General features: G+C 42.6%; 1 protein-coding gene across 2 annotated transcripts in view; it reads left to right on the forward strand.

The window, feature by feature from the left end:
* Positions 1-9,391: 9,391 nt before the first annotated feature.
* Positions 9,392-20,988, forward strand: part of Chsy (Chondroitin sulfate synthase) — a 43,573-nt gene continuing 31,976 nt past the window's right edge. For both annotated transcript variants that reach the window (XM_069325601.1, XM_069325608.1), the window contains exons 1-2: positions 9,392-9,530; positions 12,645-13,525. In XM_069325601.1, coding sequence (XP_069181702.1) covers positions 12,650-13,525 — 876 coding nt within the window. In that variant the 5' untranslated portion in view covers positions 9,392-9,530; positions 12,645-12,649. The remainder of the gene's footprint in view (positions 9,531-12,644; positions 13,526-20,988) is intronic.

A 20,988-nucleotide genomic window follows, 5' to 3' on the forward strand; every position in this document is an offset into this window, starting at 1 on the left:
CTTTGTTTTTTTAAGAATGGAAAAAATTATTTGAAATTTTGTACATTAATAATATTGTCAACACTTTGTATAATGTTGGTTTATATTATAAATATATTTAGGTATCTGGGCATTTATACATTTGGGTCTTTTGTAAGGTAGCTTCAAGAACACGAGAGTTAATACAGTAATTGCTAAGCTTCAAATGCCTCATACTGGCAGGTGTGAAGGGTATAATGACTGGATAGTCAATAATGTAGTGTGTGTGTGTGTGTGAGAAGTTGACCCAGTTCCTGCTCACAGAGTTTGCACCTGGAGTGCTCAGGATTGGGGGATCCGTCACTTGTAGCTACCTGCCACAGGTAACGGTAGCCACCTGCCACAGGTAACGGTAGCCACCTGCCACAGGTAACGGTAGCCACCTGCCACAGGTAACGGTAGCCACCTGCCACAGGTAACGGTAGCCACCTGCCACAGGTAACGGTAGCCTCCTGCCACAGGTAACGGTAGCCACCTGCCACAGGTAACGGTAGCCACCTGCCACAGGTAACGGTAGCCTCCTGCCACAGGTAACGGTAGCCACCTGCCACAGGTAACGGTAGCCACCTGCCACAGGTAACGGTAGCCTCCTGCCACAGGTAACGGTAGTCACCTGCCACAGGTAACGGTAGCCACCTGCCACAGGTAACGGTAGTCACCTGCCACAGGTAACGGTAGCCTCCTGCCACAGGTAACGGTAGCCACCTGCCACAGGTAACGGTAGCCACCTGCCACAGGTAACGGTAGCCACCTGCCACAGGTAACGGTAGCCACCTGCCACAGGTAACGGTAGCCACCTGCCACAGGTAACGGTAGACACCTGCCACAGGTAACGGTAGCCACCTGCCACAGGTACGGTAGCCTCCTGCCACAGGTAACGGTAGCCACCTGCCACAGGTAACGGTAGCCACCTGCCACAGGTAACGGTAGCCTCCTGCCACAGGTAACGGTAGCCACCTGCCACAGGTAACGGTAGCCACCTGCCACAGGTAACGGTAGCCTCCTGCCACAGGTAACGGTAGCCACCTGCCACAGGTAACGGTAGCCTCCTGCCACAGGTAACGGTAGCCACCTGCCACAGGTAACGGTAGCCACCTGCCACAGGTAACGGTAGCCACCTGCCACAGGTAACGGTAGCCACCTGCCACAGGTAACGGTAACCCAACCTGATCCTGGCAACCACTGTGTCACACAGTCTAGTCTACGTATGGTGCTCCCCAGATATATAGACATCCGATGTAAACAAATCATAATTTATTTTACTGGTGTTTTCAGGCCTTCAGAGTCAATAATTTCTCTCCTATCAGACTTGAGTGTTTGGCAGAATATAATCAGCAAGAATAGGGACACTCGGGTCAAGTTCAGTTTCATTCATTTTACATGCTAATTTGGCTGCTATGCCAGTTTTTTCTTCTGGCATACATACGTGTGTGGAGGCCGCTCCCATGCACTACATGAAGGGTCACACAGTGTGTCAAGGCCTGACTGTCATGCTGGGTCACACAGTGTGTCAAGGCCTGACTGTCATGCTGAACAGCACCACAGGATGGTTAGTCATGCCATGTGATCACCAGCAGTAACCTAGCAGTAAAATAGGTACCTGGGTGTTAGTCAGCTGTCACGGGGTGCTTCCTGGGGGTGGAGGCCTGGTCGAGGACCGGGCCGCGGGGACACTAAAAAGCCCCGAAATCATCTCAAGATAACCTCAAGATAACCAGCTTACACTGACAACTTCTGCTTGTCTTTTGAGGCGTAAATGCGTATTCAATTCTGCAGAGATGTAAGTATGTGCGCAACCTGTCCTCTCAACCAATGGGTCGCGTTCTCTACGTTATCGTAACCAACGTTATAAATGTAACCTATTATTAACAGTAAAGGTTCACGTATATTTACGTTTTCTATGCATCGGACTCGACAGGTTTGGTTTGTAGCTTGGGTTCGTACGTTTTTGGGTAGGATAAAAGGTTGTATTTTTTACGGAGTGACAGATCAAGAAAGCGAGCTGGGGTGTGTGAACTTGCTTCAAGCTATTTGCTGGGGTTAAGTTGTAGCTCCTGGTCTACAATACGCAAACTTAATGAAATTGGAAATAATATTAAATAAAAAATGTTCCAAATGGTAAAATATATATATATATATATATATATATATATATATATATATATATATATATATATATATATATATATATATATATATATATATATTGAGTAAAATAGTCATGACATCAAACCCATATAGAAGCAAACACTTCCACATCTCACTGCCACAGGCATTGATGATGTGATGGAACACTGTTGATGAACTCTTTCCCAGAGCCGCCCTAGTATAGAGCCTTCCTCAGAGCACACGGTGGCCTCTATAGAGGCACAGAAAAGTTCTCACTTGAAAACGGCAGTCTCCGTGGGGATAGTGGTAAGACACTCTCCTTAGTCCTGGGTTCGTATCTTGACCGGGGAGGATTTACTGGGCGTCAATCCTTAACTGTAGCCTCTGTTTACCCAACAGTAAAATAGGGGTCCCAGGATTAAGGACCTGACGGAAACGCTATGCTTGCTAGTGAGGTTATAGGTTATCTTGAGATGATTTCGGGGCTTTTTAGTGTCCCCGCGGCCCGGTCCTCGACCAGGCCTCCACCCCCAGGAAGCAGCCCGTGACAGCTGACTAACTCCCAGGTACCTATTTACTGCTAGGTAACAGGGGCATTCAGGGTGAAAGAAACTTTGCCCATTTGTTTCCGCCTCGTGCGGGAATCGAACCTGCGTCACAGAATTACGAGTCCTGCGCGCTATCCACCAGGCTACGAGGCCCCTACAAGAATTGTACAACAATGAAAGAACTCTTGCATATATAAATAAATAAAATAAATAGATATAATAAGGGCCAGAACTCAAGATAAATGTAAAGTCTTATTTAATTGCTAACGACATAAATAACAATTATGTATTCCAGTAGAATTATAGAGTAGTTAAAGCTATAATTGAATGGTTCAGTTATTCTTCACAAAGGTGGTCGCGATGAGTCGTGGGGTGTTGGAAACCACTAAACCAGTATGGCTATATACCAAGTGAAAGGACACGAGGACAAGGAGCCGGGATATGAGTAACGATGCCCAACCACTTTCACCATCGGGGATAGAACGCCGACCTGCAAGAGGCTTGGCTTCCATTAAACCGACCAGACCGAGTGAATGGAATGTACAATTCTGGTCTCAATTATCAGCGTTGTACAACACATGTACAACTGTGGTCTAACAGCTGCATCAGTTCGACATAGAAGGGCAACCAAATATTTCTAAGAAAGGTAGGTGAGGACAAGAACGATGGACCACTCTGCAGGTCGGCGTTCGACTCCCCTGATGGTTCAAGTACCTTCATTTCCGCCCTCATAGCTCTTGCAATGAGGTGGCACCACGCCATTACCCTCATCATATGCGCCGCAGTCAGAACTGGCAGTGTGGGTGGTGAGGTACAAGGAAGCGATCACTCTCCCTCACACCTGGAAGTCTGCCATCGTCAACACTCACTGATGGATCCGTTATTGGTGCTCAATAACCCTACTATACCACTGAAGCAACTGTATATCCCCCCCTTACATTATATCAATACCTGATTAGATTATAATATTCCTCCATTACATTATAACTTTCCCCATTGCATTATAACATTAGCCAGCTACATTATAACAGTCCCCCCTCTCCTACTTCGTCTTCCCACCTGGCTAGTGGTCCCAGAACAAGTGCACCCGTTCATCTCGCCAAAACCTTCTGCTACGTAACATCTCATACAACACATGTCACTCCCCTTTCGTCCTAGAACATAACAACGACAACAAAAACCCATGTTCCATCGTTATATCACGCTCCTTGTTGAGAAACACGTCAATATAACCAAATATCCGACGCTTTTTGCGTACTGCCCAAGATGGCTCGCACAGAAAACCGGGCACAATACGGGGTTCGTCTCTGGCTTTACCGGTTTGAGGGCGGTTGGTGGGCCGACCCACTGGATGTATAGCCTGCAATATCAAGGCGGCGTTGGGGAGGTCGTGTACCTCGGTTATAATTTCAGTGGCAGCAAGGGTCGTCTCGCCTCACGATAAATATCATGGGGCCAGGGGAGGGGTGTGATTCCGGCGGTTCTCCACTCCCTTTCTGAGCCACCATCAAGGTTGGCGATAAATTTGTGACAAGGTTGGGGACCCAGGTGGGGCGGGAACCGGAGCGTAGGTGCCTTAACACAGGAAGGAGGAAATCCCGAGGGAGGTGATGTCGATGGCATTGTGTTTGCGTTCTTGAGCTGAGCACGGGCGATGGTGCAGTAACCAAGCCAGACTTTTGGGAGAGTATTTGAGGAGAGCGAGTGTAATGAGGGCCCTTTGCTGTGAAATATTCCGTTCGGAGTACCGAGGGAAGAAGGTCCAAGGCTCATCTTGAGGGAAGGTGTTAGCGGGGGCATTAATTAGCGTCCCTGTCGGACTCTGTGCCGGGAATGACATCAAATAGATCAGGTCTTGGTGGCCGTCAAGAGAGAGTATAGACCTCTTGGGTTAATACCTTTTCCTCACATAGCTAGTTGAGGAGTGAGAGAATTTGTGCAGCCAAGGACAATTGGAAGTAATGTAGAGATGATGATTGAATCTGAGTGTGACAGTATCTTAACCACTGCATGATGTCAGCTTATCAACCACACCCAGTTGCCATCTTGCCAACCACTGCGGGATGTGTTTAAAGTCGTCCAGATCACCACACACCCCACCAGTGGATGGGGTTATTATTATTATTATTATTATTGAAACTTGTTTAGTTCACCAATTTGCAGCTCCAAGACTGGAGTCTTTAGCACTGACTTCTTTGCGTAGTCTAAAACACCCCTCCTCCCCCCCCCCCCCATATTATACAAGTTACACCCCCAACCACCGTCTACACACTCCCCCCTACACTATCACCAGCACCACACCCACTGCACCACACCCCATCCCCCCACTACCACCAACCTTATCATCACCACCACTACTCATTCAACCATTACTACCACCACCACCTACTCAGCCGATGCTACATAACTACTACACATACACTCCACAAGTGTGTGTGTGTGTGTGTGTGTGTGTGTGTGTGTGTGTGTGTGTGTGTGTGTGTGTGTGTGTGTGTGTGTGTGTGTGTGTGTGTGTGTGTTTCAGTGAGTATTTGTCACCTAAAACCATCCTCTTGTTTCATATAATAATTTCCACGATTGCACTAAGTGGAATCCCCAGACGTTCCTAATTGTAAAAAAAAAAAAAAAAAAAAAACTCACATTAGGCGACTAGAAGCAAGAAATGGCATTAAGATATTTGGCGCGAAAGTTAGTATCTCCGGCTTACATTGGGGGTCCCTGTGGAGGACAATGGCTGCAAGTTTCATGACCTCTGGGAGTTAGGGAGACGGGATCTCTCTCTCTCTCTCTATCACTCCATTCCATGTTTTATTTTTTTCTTCACATTTTTGTCTATGCCTTTCGTAGTAAAGATATTATGTTGTATTTATTAGTTTTTATGTTTTTAGTGACAAGCCTAATAATTTTTAAAGTATTTACGTTTTTTTTTTTAGTTTATAGAGCAGTGATGTATAAATTATCATGAAAAATTTAGTATCTAACAAATTGTTTTTTCTTTAATTTAATTCAAATAAAATCTGTATAATTTGTTTTCAAGCTGCATCGAAATTCACCCAAAGAAAATGAGAAATGAACAGTTGCAGTCTCCAGGAGCCTAGTGGAAAATTATTTGCTTCTGCAGGATGGCCCAGATGGACGCCTCTAATATACTGAATACATAGTGTATGAGCGTTGTAAGTTGTATCCCAACAGCGAGCGAGACGCAACATGAAGATAGTATATTAGAGGTCCGTCTTGTGTTGAGCGGAGGAGGACTTTCGACCAGAGTTTGGTGAAGTCTTTGTCTCTTGTCTGTTTCTCTCTCCATCACCGCCACCACCACCACCTCCTCTACCACAACCTACTCAACCACTACCAGTTCGATTGGTTAGACTTCACAGATGATAAACTTGGATGTAAAGTGTGTGCAAACATAAGCAATGTAACACTTTTCACTTCTAAGGGTTTAAGATTATCAAATGAGTGACAGATGTACCAAGTATACTATTATGGAGCAGATCAAAGTACATGCTTGAAGTCTCTCAGACAAAAAATTGTTGATCATAAACTATGGAAAGCTCACACTGCTGCTTTAAGTGTTGAAAATGTTGCTAGTGAAGATGCTCTTGGAAAAGTGTGTGATGCCAGGAATACTTCACATCTAAAGACAACTTGTTCAATTTTGCGTTCTGCATATTATTTAGCTCAGAATGACAGACTAAACTCTGATCACTCTGGCTTACTGGAACTACAAAAGCAAAATGGTGTTGACATTGGCATGGGACGGCATTCCCGTACTAATGCAACAGAGATAACTAATCACATAGCCATTAATATGAAAAAGAAAATTTGCCAGCATATGAAGAAGATAAATGACAAAATTGATGTTCTTATTAATGAATCAACAAGCCTGAGCATTAAAACAACCTTGATAGTTTACTTGAAATGTGAAAGTGATAAGGAAGGTAATTCCCATTTCATGTTCTTAGATCTAAGGGAACTACCTGATCAGAAAGCAGCAACTATTGCTAGGCAACTATTGAGCTGTCTCAATTATGATAGGTTTGATGACTTATATTTGAAACAGAACCTTGTAGCATTTGCTAGTGATGGGGCAAGTGTCATGCTTGGTGTCAAATCTGACGTTGCAACAATTCTCAAGGAACATTACCCTGATATAATAATCTGACACTGTCTTAATCACAGATTAGAACTTGCAGTAGGTGATTCAGTGAGAGAAGCTCATGGAATTAATCATTTTCAAGCATTTATGGACAAATTGTACTCAGTTTACAGTAAATTACCTCTAAATCAAAAGGAACTATCTGAATGTGTCTCTCTCAACTTGAACAACAGAATCGCAAAATAGGCCGTGTTCTGAGCACCTGGTGAGTGGCCAGCGCGTTTCGAACAGTTTCAGCAGAGTGGAAAAATTATGAAGCACATTGTTTTCATTTTGAAAAAGCAGTGAAAGATGAAACAAAATTTGGACGTGGTAGAAAAACCTATGAAGGTCTGTTGGAAAAGCTAACTTCACAACAGTTTCTAATGTATTTAGCTCTAATGTATGACACGTTCCATGAACTTGGTTTACCATCAGAGTGTCTACAGAAAGATACTACTTCGATTGTGTATGTAGAAAAACTGATTCAGCGGAGCATAAGGTCATTGCATGGCCTAAAAGAGAAACCTGGCACTAGAACTTTAGAAGCTCAAAAGGCAATTGAAAAGGAGAAGTTTCCTCCATAACAAACAACAAGAAAATTGCCTCCATTAATTATCAACAGTTTCTTGCTAGTCTTGTGAACAATTTGCCGCACCGTGTATTCACGACATCATTGAAAGGTTCTCAGATTTCTGAACCTCAAAGTATGTATAAATCACTGCTAAGTGAGATGTGTGTCCTTGAAATAGACTACTAGCGGCTGGCCTGATGAAATACCACGTAATTACGGAGAAGCTGAAATATTATCTCTCTGTAAGAGGTTTAAGTTTTATTTTTACTCTGCACTAAATGCCTTTAGAGACTATGTGGAGGATCATGTACGCCGCATCCCCCCCAAGACTTACACCCATTACTGAGCTGTTTACAAGTTATTCCTATTAGTACTGCTAACAGGGGATTCAGGCACACGAACCTGATAATAACAACAACACGCTCAAAAACTGTCGTACATCATGTATCAGCACTTATGTTTGTTAAACTGTACATGGACCTCCTCTAGTTCAGTGGCATCCAGAGCCATATGCCACATCATGGCTGCGGTACAGGACAAGAGGTGCTTCACACCCTTGAAAACATCTCACACCTGACTCTTTGTGGAAACTAATGTGAAACTTCTCACTGGTTGTATTTTGTGAGCACTAAGTGTTTTAACTTCTTAAATTGATAAATACGTGATTGATGTTTTTTTCTTTATTTGTTTGATAATTATATTTAGGATAATTAGTGAGTACAAAGACGAAATACTTAATCGTGACATATATAGAAACAGGATAGGAAAGGACAAGCTTTTGTCAGGCCCACCAGAGCTCCGGCACCTATAAAATTGGCACTGCACCTCCATCACCAGTACCTCCACCACCACTACCAGTACCTCCATTACCAGTACCTCAACCACCACCACCACTACCATTACCTCCAACACCAATACGAGTATCTACACCACCACTATCGGTACCGCCACCACCACTACCAGTACCTCTACCACCAGTACCTCCACTACCACTACCAGTATCTCCACCAGCACTACCAGTCCCTCTACCACCACTACCAGTATTGCACAAGTGTGTGGTATCCCGTCCATCGGCCACCCCGTGGCCGTGTCCAGATGCAATAATAATAATATAACATTGTAGGTCATTATATAATTATATGTGTGAGGCCCAGTGGCAGTCAGGCCCACAACCACCAATGTTCAATCATTCATACTCTTCATAATTCCGCTCTGAAGTAATTATAATTCTCATTTATGTATTGCATAATCAAATAGCCAGATTATATAAATACATATATATATATATATATATATATATATATATATATATATATATATATATATATATATATATATATATATATATATATATATATATATATATATATATATATATATATATATATATATATATATATATATATATATATATATATATATATGAGGGGGATGTGTTGCCATATTGATCACTTTCAATATGTAATCAATATGGCCTCCACCAGGCAGCCATGCACCGTCATGGCTGCCTGGTGGAGGCGAAGCTGGGGGTATATAGGTCATCCATGTCACTGGGCCACCTTCACCTCCGACCTCACTTGCTTCATATGATCCTTCCTGCTCTACCTATAAGCTGGGTCAAGTCTATTGGAGGTTTACAGGCTGGTGTGGATGCGGCACATCCACATAGATTGGGCATATTCACATGGATGAGGCACATCCACGGGGATCTGTTAATCCCTGTGGATGTACCTTAAGTACCTTAGTATCTAAATGTGCTGTCAGTAACTTGTTGGGTGACTATTCACCCTCATCCTTGGTTTCCTTTCCCACATAATGGTAAACCGGTATATCAATGCGCACAGTGTAATGCAGTTATATTAATAACATACCATCATTAACAGGAAACTCGAATAAAGGTTTATACATGTATCAATTAGAACTCGTTCTATAGCCAATTTGAATTAGGCGCGCCACTTGAAAAGAAAACGAGATGCTGTGTTTACCGTGCAGTGCTGCCCTCCAGCGGTCGCCTTGACAACTAAGTAAACAAGAAATGACAGCGTTGGGAGGACGGGGAGAAAATATCGGGCTCACTGTCATGGCAATTCTCGCGGTGCTATCATGCAGGATTAGCAATTGAGTTGGGTTCCAGATGAAGGTGAGTCCCGGAAGTGTGATCTATGGGTACTGTTCGCGAAGTGCGGTCTTAGAAACGTGATTGTGTGAGGTGTTTTTGTAAGATTTGTAAGAAACAGCGGAAGGCGTGTTTTGTGAGCTTGGGCTTTGGGGAGTTGCAGAGTTTTCTCAATTTTGTTTTAGGTCAGTCAAAATGAAATAGGTGGTTTATGAGCCGGGATTTATGGGTCAGTGGCGACCTCATATCCAGCTGTTGTGGTTATGAGTATATGGAGTGAATTGTGTTCATTATAAGATCATGCATTTTTGTGCTTTTGACAATTATATTGGGAATAATAGATTCATGTATTTTTAGCTTTTACTAATTTGCCATTCTTAGTTGTCATTTTTATTTTATCTGAGATTTTTGCTTGTAAAGCCTATGTATAGTCTTTGTGGCTTGTGGCTTTGTTGATAATTACTTACTTGCTGTCTTGTAAAGAACTGTGTTTAAAGTTTTAACATGTGGCTCTGACTTAATATTTGAAAATTTGAGAATTTTTTGTATTCCTTACCATTTTTTACATGTTCTTGGGAGCTATTAAAGTTTGTTTAATTTGCATACTATGGTGTGAACATTATTTCATTGTATATATATTTTTGAGAAAGTACTATTAATATTACTGCAATTACCATAGTTTCTATATAGATTTCTAAATGCAGTAGAATCTCTATTCAGTGGACCTCAGTTTGAAGAATCTTCGGTTAGAATACACATTTTCCATGCCAAATTTACTCACCCGATTTGATGAACCAGAGTTCACTGAAGCAGGGGATGTGTGGATCTGCAAAGAATGTTGTAAAAGAGTTCATAAATTTAGGCAACATTACAAGAAATAGTTGGGGTTTGGGAAGCCCACTTAGCATATTTAAAACCAAATTATAAGGTTCTTTTCCAGTTGCAGAGATTTATGTTCAGTAAAATATGGGCCCTCTCTCCTTTGAAAATGAGATTTCAAGGCTTGGCCATAAGAAATATGCTAAATGAGGTTAAATATTTTACAGACAGGTTGTCTTGGTTGTTTTCTTTCATATGACAGGTTGAAATTATAATTTTGCTCGGTGAAATTGGCCCTTAGAGCTTCGGAAATATTAGTCAATGAACAGTAACGCTATTAATATGGCTCCAATCACGGTTTTGATGATTCTTTGCCCTGGACTGGATTGTATGAAAAGCTTAATTAATGGATTAATTAATAAAAGCCTGGATTAATGAAGGTTATATGTTGACTGACAAGAAATTGCTCATTATTTGTAGTTGTTGCCACTGCTTTTGTACTTATCCCTGCTGCTACTGACAGCTGCTTATAGGCTAACTTGGAACACATTTGTTTATTCTATATACAGTGCATGCCACGCAGTTTATCAAATATGTAAATTATTTTACTTCCATCTGGAAGTTCAGCTTTGGTTCATAAGAAGAATGGCTTATTCATAAATATTTCTAGGCCTACATATACATTTTACAAATCACAAGTCTAGAGGTTTCCATCAAATTCATGAAAAACAATAATATTCTCAACCAATGACTGGTTGGTTAGATTCACACCACAACAGCAGCAATTTTTTAATGTGATCTTGAAGTAAATGACAAGCTTAGTCTATATACATGATGCATTTTGAGTTAACTTAGATCAAGTTCTTCTTGATGATGAGTGTGGTTGAGAATTGAGAGTGGAGAGAGTGGCAAGATGGTGAAAATTTAATAATACCTATAATAATAATGACAATACTTTAATTGATAATAATAATAATACAGGGTGTAATAGCAACATTGACTATAATAATGGTTATAAAATATTTGTAAAGCAATAATATATTACATTTATTCCTGCAAATGTTTTTGCAATTACATAATATTGTTTTGCAATTCAGGGCATTAGGTCAGCTACTACTTTTCAATTAGCATTTATTGTTAAATGCTCATGTTGATGTTGCAACCAGTTGTTTGTACACATTTTACTTGGAAATCAGAGTTGTTTATTGTGTTTCTAAACTAAAGTCAAACAAAAATGAGAGGGGTCCTGGTAGTACAGAACAGTAGAGTCGGGTTTGTTCTCGACTTACAATCGAGAATTTCATGTTCAAATCCCAGGCGGGACAGAAATGTTTGGGCGTGTTTCCTTTCACCTAATGCACCTGTCCACGTAGCAGTAAATAGGTACCCAGGAGTTAGTCAGCTTGTGGGTTTGCATCCTGGGCGGGGTCAGTAATTCGACCCTGGAGGAGGACCTTGGCATGAGCCTAACATGTACTATATGTATAACCTTGCTTCCGGTCCCCCAACACAATGAATTATTATTTTTATTATTATTATTATTTTTATTAATATTATTATTATAAAAAAAGTGTGTATTTCCAGTTGCACACTCCCAGAAAATATGATTGTATGTCAGAAATTTTTATGTTCTTAATAGTCTGTATTTTGTTAATGTATGCTGGAAATATTAGCTGTTAATACTATAATTGTGTGGTTAAAGTTTCAGCTTGCATATTTTTAGTAAAGAAAACTTCTTGTTTGATCGTAAACAATGTGTTTTACTAGTTTAAGGCAGATATTAGATGGTAGGTCTTTAAGGAAGATGAAAAGTCATATTGGCATTTATATTAGCTCTACAGACATGGAATTTGCTTTTTGGATTATGTTTTACTGTCTTACCTGAGTTATTTAAACAGTAGTTAATGATTGGTTATTGGAGTTCTATATCCATGTATGGCAATAAAGAAAGGAAATAAAAATATAATCAAAACAGTATATGGGAGTAAATCAAATCAAATATGGTTGAAAGTCTTGATACTGTAGATAGCTAACAGTGGATAAATAATTTCAGAAAGACTGATATCATTTGGAAAAGTTGAATGTAATTTAGTGAAGTTATAAATATCTGTAACTTTACCTGGATACAATTAATTGTGCTTGTTTAAAAAATTAACTGTCTTTCAATTTTTCGAGGGAGCCAGATTCATATTTTTGAAATATTTTTTATGTTACTGTATCAGAGTATTATTTTTCATTCATTTGCATCTTGGGTGTACTGTAATTTGATTGAGATTTTATTGTAGAATATAATTTTATATATTTTTTTTTTTATTCCAGAGAGAATGAACCCATACCAGTACCGGGCACCTCCAGTAGGCATCGAACTTGTTCCACGACCCTTAAAGATGAGGCTCATAGTTCGAGCTTTAAGCGTTAACTCAGGATCACATGGGAGACATGGAACCCTCAGTCAATTACTTGGTGTTACTACAGGAATAGTTTTAGGTGTTGTACTTACAGCAGCTATCAGACACTTAATGCTCAAACCTCATATGTGCTTAGCTTTAAAAAATTTGCCTATGTATGATGATAAAAATGATGCTTTAAGAATAATAGGTCTTGATATTAGTCAAAATGCTCAAAATAGTGCTAAAAATCTACTTTTTGTTGGTGTTATGACTGCAAACAAGTACCTGGATACTCGTGCTAAAGCTGTATATGAAACATGGGGCAAACAGTTGCCAGGAAAAATTGCATTCTTTTCCTCAGAAGCATCATCTACAAATGTTGATATTCCCCTAATTAGATTAAGAGGTGTCGATGATTCGTATCCACCACAGAAAAAGTCATTTATGATGATCAAATATATGGCAGAACATTTTGCAGAACACTTTGAATTTTTCATGCGTGCAGACGATGATATATATGTCCGACCTGACAGATTAGAGCTCTTTTTGCGGTCTGTAAACAGCACCAAATCTCATTTCATTGGGCAGGCTGGCAAAGGAAATCAAGAAGAATTAGGGCACCTTTCACTAAAAACGGATGAAAACTTTTGCATGGGAGGTCCAGGTGTTATCTTGAGTCGTAGCACATTGTTACAAGTTGCTCCTCATGTTCGAGACTGCTTAAAAAATCTACGGTCTACGCATGAAGATGTTGAAGTGGGACGATGTGTGAGAAAATATGCAAAAGTCCCATGTACGTGGTCATATGAGGTGAGTACTGTATGGTGTTAATTTTCTTATTATAATTATTTTTTTTGTTTTGTTTTATATACAGTATATACAAGAGTTCTTACATTCTTGTAAAGCCATGAATGCATAGCATTTTGGGCAGGTCCTTAATTTTATTTTTTTCCCTGGAATACAACCTGCCAAATTGTTTAACAACCAGGTACTCATTCACTTTTGGGTGAACAAAGGCTTCAGTTAGTGATTGGCGCCCAGTCAATCCTCTCTGGCCAGGATACGAAACAAAACCAAAAACCAAACATGTTTGGTTTTTGGCCAAAACGCTCGGGGAGTGCCGAGCAAGTGCTTTACCACTATGCCATGGGGTTTGCTATTACCTGTATTATTATTGTGATTGGGTTAGCATGCTATTGAGTATATAGAGGGGTCCTTGGATAGTAAAGAGTATGGAATTTGTGTAATGTTATTAAATGCTGTAAAAGACATCTTACGGGGAAGTAAGAGCCTGTTTTGTAATGAGGGGATTGATCTGATTGTTTATTGCTTATGGCGGGGTATATCTAGGCTGTGTAGTGTTCCTGTGGTGGTTCAGTTTATGCAGTATATTTAGGGTCATGAGGGAGGGCAATATCAGAATACTAGAAAAGTATGTTTGTTTAGTGTATGATGAAAGTTATGTACTGTAGATCTATTTCTCATTTGATATAGATGTTATAGATTATTTGAAAATTTGGATTATGTATGTGAGAGAAGACTGATGTCAAAAATAGACAAAATTGAAATAATGGAGGAGGAGAGAGAAGAAAATGCTGTGTGAAATAGGGGTAAACAGAGAAGTCCTAGAAATGTTTGGTCAGTTTAAATAGCTACAGGTATATGGATTATATCTAATTAGCACTGGAGGGATTTGTGCTAAAGTTAAGAGTAAGTCAGAGCAAGGAAGTCGTAGGTGCAATGAAAGATCTGATTAGGATATAGATGCACTCTAATGGTGGTTGAACAGGTGGATGCATACCTTAAACCCTGACAAATGCAAAGTAATGAGGCTAGGTGAATGGTAGAGTTGACTCCAGGGCAGTACAGGCTGAAACAAGGCATCTTCCCAAAACAGTGAAAGAAAGGGGTTTTTGAGCATTTATTTGCATTTATGTACTTACATACAAGAAGGTACAATGGGTTGCACTATTGCATGTGATAGTGATTAATTTGTACATTCTTTAAAATCATCTAAAACACAGCATTTTAAATCATCTAAAACACAACATTTTGACCAGTTATAATACCAATCCTGTCACCTGAGGAACACATTAGCACAATAATGTCTGCAGAATATGCCAAATTTGAAACGCTTTGCGTAATAGTGGCTTCATTAGTATGTGTACTTTCTGTCCCTACAATTGTCTCCCTTATGTTCTTTCTTCACATATTCTTTTGAAAAAAAATTATTATTATTATTATTAATTGGCAAGTAGCAGAATAGCCTCCAGAATGCTGTTACAACTTAGATGTACTCACCTAGTTGTACTCGCCTAGTTGTGCTTGCGGGGGTTGAGCTCTGGCTCTTTGGTCCCGCCTCTCAACCGTCAATCAACAGGTGTACAGGTTCCTGAGCCTATTGGGCTCTATCATATCTACACTTGAAACTGTGTATGGAGTCAGCCTCCACCACATTGCTTCCTAATGCATTCCATTTGTCAACCACTCTGACACTAAAAAAGTTCTTTCTGATATCTCTGTGGCTCATTTGGGCACTCAGTTTCCACCTGTGTCCCCTAGTGCGTGTGCCCCTTGTGTTAAACAGCCTGTCTTTATCAACCCTGTCGATTCCCTTGAGAATCTTGAATGTGGTGATCATGTCCCCCCTAACTCTTCTGTCTTCCAACGAAGTGAGGTTCAATTCCCGTAGTCTCTCCTCGTAGCTCATACCTCTCAGCTCGGGTACTAGTCTGGTGGCAAACCTTTGAACCTTTTCCAGTTTAGTCTTATGCTTGACTAGATATGGACTCCATGCTGGAGCCGCATACTCCAGGATTGGTCTGACATATGTGGTATATAATGTTCTGAAAGATTCCTTACACAAGTTTCTAAAGGCCGTTCTTATGTTAGCCAACCTGGCATATGCTGCTGATGTTATCCTCTTGATATGAGCTTCAGGGGACAGGTCTGGCGTGATATCAACCCCCAGGTCTTTCTCTCTCTCTGACTCTTGAAGTATTTCATCTCCCAAGTGATACCTTGTATCTGGTCTCCTGCTTCCTACCCCTATCTTCATTACATTACATTTGCTTGGGTTAATTCTAACATCCATTTGTTCGACCATTTCTGCAGCTTGTCCAGGTCTTCTTGAAGCCTCAAGCTGTCCTCCTCTGTCTTAATCTCTCATAATTCTGGCGTCGTCAGCAAACATTGAGAGGAATGAGTCTATACCCTCTGGGAGATCATTTACGTATATCAGAAACAGGATAGGTCCAAGCACAGAGCCCTGTGGGACTCCGCTGGTGACTTCACGCCATTCTGAGGTCTCACCCCTCACTATAACTCTCTGCTTCCTATTGCTTAGGTACTCCCTTATCCACTGGAGCGGCCTACCAGTTACTCCTGCCTGTTTCTCCAGCTTATGCATCAACCTTTTATGGGGTACTGTGTCAAAGGCTTTCCGACAGTCCAAAAAAATGCAGTCCGCACATCCTTCTCTTTCTTGCTTGATCTTTGTCACCTGATCATAGAATTCTATCAAGCCTGTAAGGCAAGATTTACCCTCCCTGAACCCATGTTGATGGGTTGTCACGAAGTCTCTTCTCTCCAGATGTGTTACTAGGTTTTTTCTCACAATCTTCTCCATCACCTTGCATGGTATACAAGTTAAGGACACTGGCCTGTAGTTCAGTGCCTCTTGTCTGTCACCCTTTTTAAATATTGGTACTACATTAGCAGTCTTCCATACTTCTGGTAGGTCTCCCGTTTCCAGTGACCTACTATACACTATGGAGAGTGGCAAGCAAAGTGCTCCTGCACACTCATTCAATACTCATGGTGAGATTCCATCCGGCCCAACAGCTTTTCTCACATCCAGCTCCAGTAGGTGCTTCTTGACCTCATCTCTTGTAATTTCGAACCTTTCCAAGGTCACCTGGTTTGCTGCCACCTCTCCTAGCGCCGTGACTTCTCCCTGTTCTATTGTAAAGACCTCCTGGAACCTTTTGTTGAGTTCTTCACACACCTCTTTGTCATTCTCTGTGTACCTGTCCTCGCCCACCCTAAGTTTCATCACCTGTTCCTTCACTGTTGTCTTCCTCCTGATGTGACTGTGTAGTAGCTTTGGTTCGGTCTTGGCTTTATTAGCTATATCATTTTCATACCTTTTCTCAGCTGCTCTTCTCACACTAACATACTCGTTCCTGGTTCTCTGGTATCTCTCTCTACTTTCTGGTGTTCTGTTATTACGGAAGTTCCTCCATGCCCTTTTGTTCAGCTCCTTTGCTTTCATACATTCCCTATTAAACCACGGAATCTTCCTTTGCTTCTCTGTTTTTTCCTGTTGGGCTGGGACAAACCTGCTTACAGCCTCCTGACATTTTTGGGTGATTTTTGGGTGAGATGTAAGACCATCTTGAAGTCCACACATGAAGGAGCTTAAAATAAAAACAGAGAAAATAGAGAGATACATATCTAAAGTTGCCCCCAGAGCCGAGGGGACTCACTTGCTGTGAAAGATTGAGCTCAAACTCACAATATTGTAGGAAAGACAAGTCGGGGAATATGATACCAGTGTACGAGATATTATAGGGAATTGAGAGGCTGAACAAAAAGGCAACGTTCAAAATTATTACGAGAAACGTGATTAATGAGTCTGCTTTAACTGACTAGGAGATGGACAGGTGAGGGTAAGGAGTTAATGCTCGACCTTGTATACACAACTAGGTTAGTACACAGGAGTGAGTGAGTGAGTGAGTGAGTGAGTGAGTGAGTGAGTGAGTGAGTGAGTGAGTGAGTGAGTGAGTGAGTGAGTGAGTGAGTGAGTGAGTGAGGGAGGGAGGGAGTGAGGTGAGGTGAGTGCCTGCCTGCCTGCCTGCCTGCCTGCCTGAGCCCACCCCCTACACACAAGTGTGTATGAGTTTGCGAGATGTAAGAGAGGAAGACAGGGATGGTAAATTGTTGGGGGAGTAGTGTAGGAGAGTGGTGGGAGCGCTCCCACACCCTCAGTCACCACACCGGGCACTAGGGTAAGTTGATCTGGGAACCTGGGCTGTCCATTACCACCCTTGGGGACCCTCCCATCCACCACCCTCCCCACCCCCTTTCCTCTTGTCTACCCTTCCCTTAACGTCTCTCTTCCCCTCTCTTGTCATGTACCGACCCCTTTTTACCATGGCTCGCCATGCTGCTTCCCCTTTTTACCCCATGCCCTCTACTCCTTTATGACACCCTTCTGTTTACCCATGTCTTCCTCCCCTTCCATTATGTGCAGCGTCTTGTTATACAGTTTTTTTCCATTCTCTGGTTTCCATCTTTCCCTCCCCTTCCCTCACTTTCTCTCCGCATCTCACTTTCTCTCCACGTCTCACTTTCTCTCTCCTTCCCTCACTTTCTCTCTCCTTCCCTCACTTTCTCTCTCCTTCCCTCACTTTCTCTCTCCTTCCCTCACTTTCTCTCTCCTTCCCTCACTTTCTCTCTCCTTCCCTCACTTTCTCTCTCCTTCCCTCACTTTCTCTCTCCTTCCCTCACTTTCTCTCTCCTTCCCTCACTTTCTCTCTCCTTCCCTCACTTTCTCTCTCCTTCCCTCACTTTCTCTCTCCTTCCCTCACTTTCTCTCTCCTTCCCTCACTTTCTCTCTCCTTCCCTCACTTTCTCTCTCCTTCCCTCACTTTCTCTCTCCTTCCCTCACTTTCTCTCTCCTTCCCTCACTTTCTCTCTCCTTCCCTCACTTTCTCTCTCCTTCCCTCACTTTCTCTCTCCTTCCCTCACTTTCTCTCTCCTTCCCTCACTTTCTCTCTCCTTCCCTCACTTTCTCTCTCCTTCCCTCACTTTCTCTCTCCTTCCCTCACTTTCTCTCCCCTTCCCTCCCTTCATTTTGACCATCAGCTCTCTCACTTCTCCCTCAACTTCGTAGTTTCCCCGTTTCTCTCGCCCCTCAGTTCCACACCACCATTTCATCTCCCTCGCTTCTTCCTCTCCTCAACTGAAGATCACGCACATAAGGACATCCATCTTGTAACACGCCTGCTGGTTCAAACCCGGACTGTTGCATTTTAACAGAGGGTGTAGAGAAGATAGGAAAGTGGAAGATGGCAGTGAGCCAGGTCACCAGTATAGGTTACAGCCTCTGACCCCAAGAGGCTGTAACCGAGGCTGAACCCGCCTGACAGTCACTTCAGCTGTCAAGCGGGTTCATTACAACCACTGACATGACAGGTTACAGAGGCACGTAATGAGTTCTGGAATTGAACCCCATTAGTTCATTTAACTAAACAAGTAACGATCTTGTGAAGCTAGTTACACAATCTTAAGTGACTATTTATTTATTTATTTATTTATTTATTTATTTATTTATTTATTTATTTATTTATTTATTTATTTATAAGAAGGTACATTGGGTTTGTGAGAATACATAGTATTTACAATCTTGTAAAGCCACTAGTACGCGCAGCGTTTCGGGCACGTCAGTAATCTAACAGATAATTTTAAGTAGGTAAATTCTAGCAGAATTAATAAAATGATAAGAGATACATTGCAAGAAAAAAATGAGATGAGAGAGATTAGTAAGGATAGTAAAGCACATTGGCACAATCAAGCTCTGATTGATTACATTGACCACTTGATTGGTAAATTGGTAAAACACTGGCAAGAGATGAAAGAAGAGGGGGTAGTAGAGGTGTTTGTTTAAGAAACGCTGACCTGGGCATTAAAGCCCGAGTTAGACAACGCTAACCATGAGCTTTTTTCCAAAAGTATTCAGAGACGAACTCCGCAAGAGACAGAAGTTAGTATTGTGTTCGCGAGTTGCCTGATCAGCCCGTTCTCTTGAGATACCAGGAGGCCTGGACAAGGACCGGGCCACGGGGACGCAAAGCCCCAAAATCATCTCAAGATAACCTCAAGGTAACCCACTGTCATGAGTAACTGAGGGCCAACCAGAGGCTTAGGGCCACTGCTGTAATAGCCTAGGGAGGGAGGGGGGGAAGGGATCCCTCCATCTCTCCATTTTATAGCCTGCCATTTCTCGTTCTCTTCTGTTTTTTCCTCCCTCTTGGTAATTTGATCATAAGAGGGGCATGGAGTCAATGGTGGCCCGGTGGTTGAAGGAGTGACGTGGTGGTTGAAGGAGTGACGTGGTGGTTGAAGGAGTGACGTGGTGGTTGAAGGAGTGACGTGGTGGTTGAAGGAGTGACGTGGTGGTTGAAGGAGTGACGTGGTGGTTGAAGGAGTGACGTGGTGGTTGAAGGAGTGACGTGGTGGTTGAAGGAGTGACGTGGTGGTTGAAGGAGTGACGTGGTGGTTGAAGGAGTGACGTGGTGGTTGAAGGAGTGACGTGGTGGTTGAAGGAGTGACGTGGTGGTTGAAGGCGTGGAGTGACGTGGTGGTTGAAGGCGGGGAGTGACGTGGTGGTTGAAGGCGGGGAGTGACGTGGTGGTTGAAGGCGGGGAGTGACGTGGTGGTTGAAGGCGTAGAGTGACGTGGTGGTTGAAGGCGTAGAGTGACGTGGTGGTTGAAGGCGTAGAGTGAGGTGGTGGTTGAAGGCGTAGAGTGAGGTGGTGGTTGAAGGCGTAGAGTGAGGTGGTGGTTGAAGGCGTAGAGTGAGGTGGTGGTTGAAGGCGTAGAGTGAGGTGGTGGTTGAAGGCGTAGAGTGAGGTGGTGGTTGAAGGCGTAGAGTGAGGTGGTGGTTGAAGGCGTAGAGTGAGGTGGTGGTTGAAGGCGTAGAGTGAGGTGGTGGTTGAAGGCGTAGAGTGAGGTGGTGGTTGAAGGCGTAGAGTGAGGTGGTGGTTGAAGGCGTAGAGTGAGGTGGTGGTTGAAGGCGTAGAGTGAGGTGGTGGTTGAAGGCGTAGAGTGAGGTGGTGGTTGAAGGCGTAGAGTGAGGTGGTGGTTGAAGGCGTAGAGTGACGTGGTAGTTGAAGGCGTAGAGTGACGTGGTGGTTGAAGGCGTAGAGTGACGTGGTAGTTGAAGGCGTAGAGTGACGTGGTGGTTGAAGGCGTAGAGTGACGTGGTAGTTGAAGGCGTAGAGTGACGTGGTGGTTGAAGGCGTAGAGTGACGTGGTGGTTGAAGGCGGGGAGTGACGTGGTGGTTGAAGGCGGGGAGTGACGTGGTGGTTGAAGGCGTGGAGTGACGTGGTGGTTGAAGGCGTGGAGTGACGTGGTGGTTGAAGGCGTGGAGTGACGTGGTGGTTGAAGGCGTAGAGTGACGTGGTGGTTGAAGGCGTAGAGTGACGTGGTGGTTGAAGGCGTAGAGTGAGGTGGTGGTTGAAGGCGTAGAGTGACGTGGTGGTTGAAG

Source organism: Procambarus clarkii, chromosome 2 (genome assembly GCF_040958095.1).
Source record: "Procambarus clarkii isolate CNS0578487 chromosome 2, FALCON_Pclarkii_2.0, whole genome shotgun sequence".
NCBI lineage: Eukaryota > Metazoa > Arthropoda > Malacostraca > Decapoda > Cambaridae > Procambarus > Procambarus clarkii.